We start from the raw sequence: 5430 nt of genomic DNA on the forward strand, positions 1-5430 counted from the left end.
CTAGTTGCGTATTTTTCATAGTCTTATATATCAACAGTTTTACGACAAACAACAAAATGATTTTTTAAGATTGACAAACATCATATGTCTAATTCGTGGCACAATTGAAACGGGATCGAAAGATAAGTTTTCTCTCTCCATTGACTTCAATACATAATTTTTCCGAAATAAGGTCCCATGGACCGGAAGTAGATGGGCGTGACTTCGCCACGCTCCCATTGTTCTGTGACCTGTCAATCATCAAACCGGGGGTCATATTTCATTATGTATTCATTTTTATCTGAAGTTGTACCCATGGATCTATAAAGAATAGTTATACTGAACCGCAAAGTTATTCTCCGTGGGGACCTCCGGCAACAATCTTGATTCTGATTGGCCAGAAGACTTGAAAAAACATCAGCAAAGATGTTTTATTGAGAAGATGATCACTATGTGACAGAAGTTTTCAAAACCGTTTGTGGTCTCCGGTACTTCCAGTCCAACGCCTACAGCATGCAGTGTTAGAAAATCGGGCCTTCAAAATAAAAGTTTGAGTTTTTAAGAAGAAATCTGCGACCCACTCGAAACGGGTCCGTGACAAAGTACTACTTAATTTAGTAAAGATGTTCAGAAGTAACTAAAGATGAGGGTACACAAAGCAAACACTGGGTTAACACTGTGGCAAACATGCCCATTGAAATGTGACCAAACAAACACTGTGTAGGCCTAAATATTGATTTGTACTGCTTTTTTTTAATGTGTTTTCATCCATCAGAAATAGTAAAAGCCATACAATGTAGCAAATCAAAAAATGACAGCGCTCTATACAGGCATAGTAGCTCATTCACACACATTATACAGTCCACATGCTCTGTCAGAGTGGGGGAACCACTGGAGCTTCCATCCCGACAAACACATGGAGAACATTCAGTTGGAAGTAGAGGACGTCCTCTTTTCAGGCAAAAATAACGATTCTTCTGTCAAGACACAGTCGTCAAAATGAAAATCCTGCTGATATCTGTCTGTGTGGATCTTAAAGGGCTGGTAAGACTTGAAGATGCTGTGTACAGATTGCAGTCAGCAGCACTAAGCTAACACTAGTATTTGAGCATGCAGGCTCTTTCTAATAAATAATGGAACAATCTAGTCAGATATAAAAAGCCCTTTAAGTGCTGTATTCTTTTCTTTAGGCCCCCATGATAATTCATTACATCATGCTGCCAACTGATATAAGAGCATCAGAAAAGGAAGGAGTCATAATCTCTTAATGTCTGAAGAGTTACTATCTATTGCCAAATAAAGTAACACAATGGTGACTGAGTGTATGGTTTTGCAAAATACATATTTTTGCAGTATTGTGAACTGGATGTCTGTATTGACTTCGTAATCAATGAATAACTTTATTAATTGTATTGCTGCCCTCTGCATTCTGGGACTTGTAGTTTTAATACAAATGAGCTGTTTCCACCAGTAAATAGGGTGTCACCAAATAAACCAGGAATACAGTCTTAAGGTTTCACACTTCAAAATGCCAAAATAAAATTGTATGATAAGGAAAAGGCCAAATGAATCAATGTGAAAATCAAAGCTCATTTTCTCAGTGTTGAATTTACTCAAACATTTACCCTTTGACGTGCCACAGCTAAAACACTGTTAGAAATAAAAGTGGTTCCTTTTGTAATGATGTCTCCTGACCACATGAGGGCAGCAGCTACTGACTGATCCGACTAGTGTTCCAGGAACAAGCTCCAGACCCATGCTGAGGAGAAACTATAACATGACTGCAGGAAGTAGTAACATGCAATCATGACATGAAAGGGTTCCATTAATGTCCATTTCCTCCTCTTTTGACAAGTAGAAACACAATGATAATACTTCAACATTTAAGTGCTAATCTTGGACATTGTCATACTGATATTCTGTACAAACTGTGAAGTCCACTGAGACAAATTTAATATTTGTGATATTGGGCTATATAAATAAACATTGATTGATTGATTGACAATGTATTCTAGGCAGGTTTAAGTTAATAAAACAATTGTGTTGGCTTTAGAATAACTCCAATTTGGACTTTAGTAACAGAAATCTTTCATACAAAATACCCCCCCTCACAAAACAAAGCCTCCCCACAAAACAAAAATGTTAACAAAAGGAAGAAATACTGTGATAAAAACATAAAAAACAACAACAGTTGAAATGCACACACTTATTACACCTTATATATATGTCAATGCACTTGCCAAAAATAATAGAAGAGAAAATATCTTTTCTTCTCGCTTTCAGTAATCTTGGTGTATACTTTATAATACATGTATACAAGATAACATAGAGCAACAAAGCATAAAAATAAATATCTTAAGTCACTGTTTTGAAGTTTTTTATATATCTATATATGTATATTTATATGTATAGCTTACTTTTGGGTAGGGTGTTAACAGTTTTGGCCGGCTGATGCAAAAGAGCTATTGACGGAAAAACCGGAAAAACTGAAGAGCAGTATAGCAACACTTTTCTAGAAAGTTCGTCACGGAACAACGTTAGGCCCTTCAGTAATGCGCAAAAAATAGTGTGACTGAACATAGAATGGTGGCAGACAGGATGTTTATCCCCCAAAGATCCAGAGAATTTGCGTAGATTTGCAAAAAAATCATTTTTTAGCTTTCAGATTTCCAAGGAATAACCTCTGTCAGCGCACTACTACATTGAAAAGGTGGAATTCTGAAGAATCGCCTAGTTTCCAAGTTTGACTATTTGCATATTTAAGACAGCCTTTAAGTTTTTTTTTTCTTAAAAAGCTCTGCATTACAGAAGAAAGGGAGGCACCAGATGTCTTCTAGAACAGTCCTACTCATAAAGCAATCTAGATTATTTACAAACACCTGACCGGCTGCGGAAATGTCTGGAGACAATTCTTGCGCCATGGCACAGGTGCGGAATTGACCTACAGTATCAGTACATACAGAAAGAAACAGTATTTTTTGATTAAGCAGCCATATTTGTTTTACAAAAGAATACTTCCGACCCTCCGACAGCGGCGCACTAAACGCGCCCCGACTACTTCTTTTTTTAAATCTTTGGTTGACCAGTCGGAAAGCCTGATAGATTTACAATCCACCATTTCATCGCACAACTTGACTTCTTCTTTAAAAAAAATAAAAATGAAACAATTGCTAACAAGATAACATTTGCACACTCTACGTCATTCCCCCTTCCTGTTCATGCATTACCCTGCCAGGGCGATCGAAAATCACTCCCCCATTGTCACACAGCCACGCCCCATCCTGCACTTCCTCTGATCCATTCTGGAGTCCGTCCAAGAAGAAAAGCACAAATGCACGCAAGCCACACACACACACACACACACACACACACACACACACACACACACACACACACACACACACACACACACACACACACACACACACACACACACACACACACACTCCGTCTTGTTCTCTTTCAGGCACAGACACATGTAAATGTAAAAAGAGCGGGAAAAATAAGGTGACGAGTAAAAACCAAATCGTCCAAAAACTGAAAGTAAGTGTCTGTGGTTTAAAGGAAACAAAAAAAAAGGCATTGAAATAAAAAAGCGGCAGAGTTTGTTGACGGCGATCATCATTTCTGCACGGCGATCATCTTGGAGACGAAGTTGACGATGGCGTTGGCGGGCTGGTCGGGGTCCATCTCGGCGAAGAGGTGGCTCACGTTGTCCGTCGTGCTTCCCTGCTTACGCGCCACGAACCCAAACAGCCTGAAAACACAAGGTTAGGGGTTCATTAGTAAAGCTGCCATGTTGAAGCATTGGACTGAAGAGATAATGCCTATATATTAATACATAACATTTCTTTATTAGAATGCTTGTGGCGGCTATATTCCCATGGAATACGGCCGCTCTGAGGCTAAACTTTGCTCATTGATGTGATATTTAATATTGTGAATCAAAACAATAAACAAACAGAATCATACGGTCAACAGAAATCAGAGCTAAGCTCACCCCCATTGTCATGCTACTAAACCTCCACATACACCAGGTGCCCTAAATACCATTAACCACAAACAACCCATTACAAGTGTGTGTGTAAAATAATGAAGATAATATAACTATAAACACAGGCTACCACAGCATTTTGGTTCCTACAAAGTCCTTTTTATGTAAGGAATTATTTACGTAAGTCTTTGGTCACTGCTAGGTCACACGATGTAAATCTTTAGGTGGCACCTTTTTGAGTTTCTGGCATGTATGTAAATGTTTTGACTACAGCATTGAGCAAGATCTGTCCTCAGACCCCTGTGCTCTGTTTGGTAGTGACAATGTGTGTTTATTTGGCCAAGCCTTTTGAATAAACTTAAGTTTTTAAGAAATTAGTTCCAGTGTTCCAGCATCTTCTTTTTTGAATGTTACAAAAATAATTTCCATCGCACATACAGTATCAATATTCCACAGAATATATATATATATATATAAGAGATTTTAAAGGACATTCATTTAGATTGATGAAAGTAGCCACTAGCTTTTATAATGAAGACGTTTTAAATGTTTATATATGTAAAGGTTTTTGCAGGTACATTTTATTTTGTCAGGAACTGTTTGTTATTGTAATACACATTTTGACCACAAGAAGGTGAAGTGCACCACCTCCCTATGTCCTACATCTGACTCAAAATATGTATGTTTTCTTACAGGAGAGTAACAATAACTCTATGCACCCTAAATAAAAGGTCAAATGATTTTGTTTCAGCATAAAAGATGAATGTGGATTATGTGTACTAGGCACTATATGTAATGTGGACTACAGAAACATTGTGATTCAAAAAGTTTAACTTACTTAGCTGTGCCGCCCTCAGGCTTGTTCCACCTGAAAATATTTGAAGAAAGTTTGGGTTAATACTTTAAGTGAAATGCAGATAAAAAAATTGTGGACTAAGAATACATTATCCATAATACATAATAAATAATTATACAAGGAGATACAGCTCTGGAAAAAATGTCGGTTGAATTCAAACACAGAGAAATGTTGTCCGTAGTAGAATCATATAAAAATGTACATTTTACTCAAACACATACCTATAAATAGTCAAACCACAGAAACTGATAATACTAAAGTGGTCTCTTAATTGTTTCCAGAGCTGTAGTGTTTGGACTTAATTCAGATTTTAAAAAGTATCTTAGAACTCATCTGAGCAGCCTGAATCAAACCACTTTTGGAATAAAAAAGATAACCTCCTGTACTCACTTCCTGTCCTGAGGGTCAGTATCGCAGAACGTGACAGTGTTGGTAGGATAGTGGCGTCGGAAGAAAAGCCTAGAAAAGCAGAATACAAAAATGGAGATTAGAAAAATAAGATAATACAAAATAATGTACACGTTGAAGATGTTTATTCTGTGGATTAGCAGATGATATGTTTTATAGTATGACAAAATCTGGAGGAAGCGTTAAGCAGTAA

At 37.4% G+C, this 5430-nt stretch overlaps 1 protein-coding gene across 1 annotated transcript; it reads right to left on the minus strand.

Moving 5' to 3' along the window:
* Positions 1-712: 712 nt before the first annotated feature.
* On the minus strand, positions 713-5366 carry LOC104946714 (tensin-like; the record flags this gene model as incomplete). The annotated part of the gene is made up of 3 exons (XM_010772588.1): positions 713-3736; positions 4812-4841; positions 5220-5366. Coding segments are annotated over 3 exons (313 nt in total), but the record flags the coding sequence as incomplete, so codon positions are not given.
* Between the last annotated feature and the right edge of the window lie 64 nt (positions 5367-5430).

The sequence above is a fragment of the Notothenia coriiceps genome, unplaced genomic scaffold, assembly GCF_000735185.1.
Source record: "Notothenia coriiceps isolate Sejong01 unplaced genomic scaffold, NC01 NC01_scaffold00011444, whole genome shotgun sequence".
Taxonomy (NCBI): Eukaryota; Metazoa; Chordata; class Actinopteri; order Perciformes; family Nototheniidae; genus Notothenia; species Notothenia coriiceps.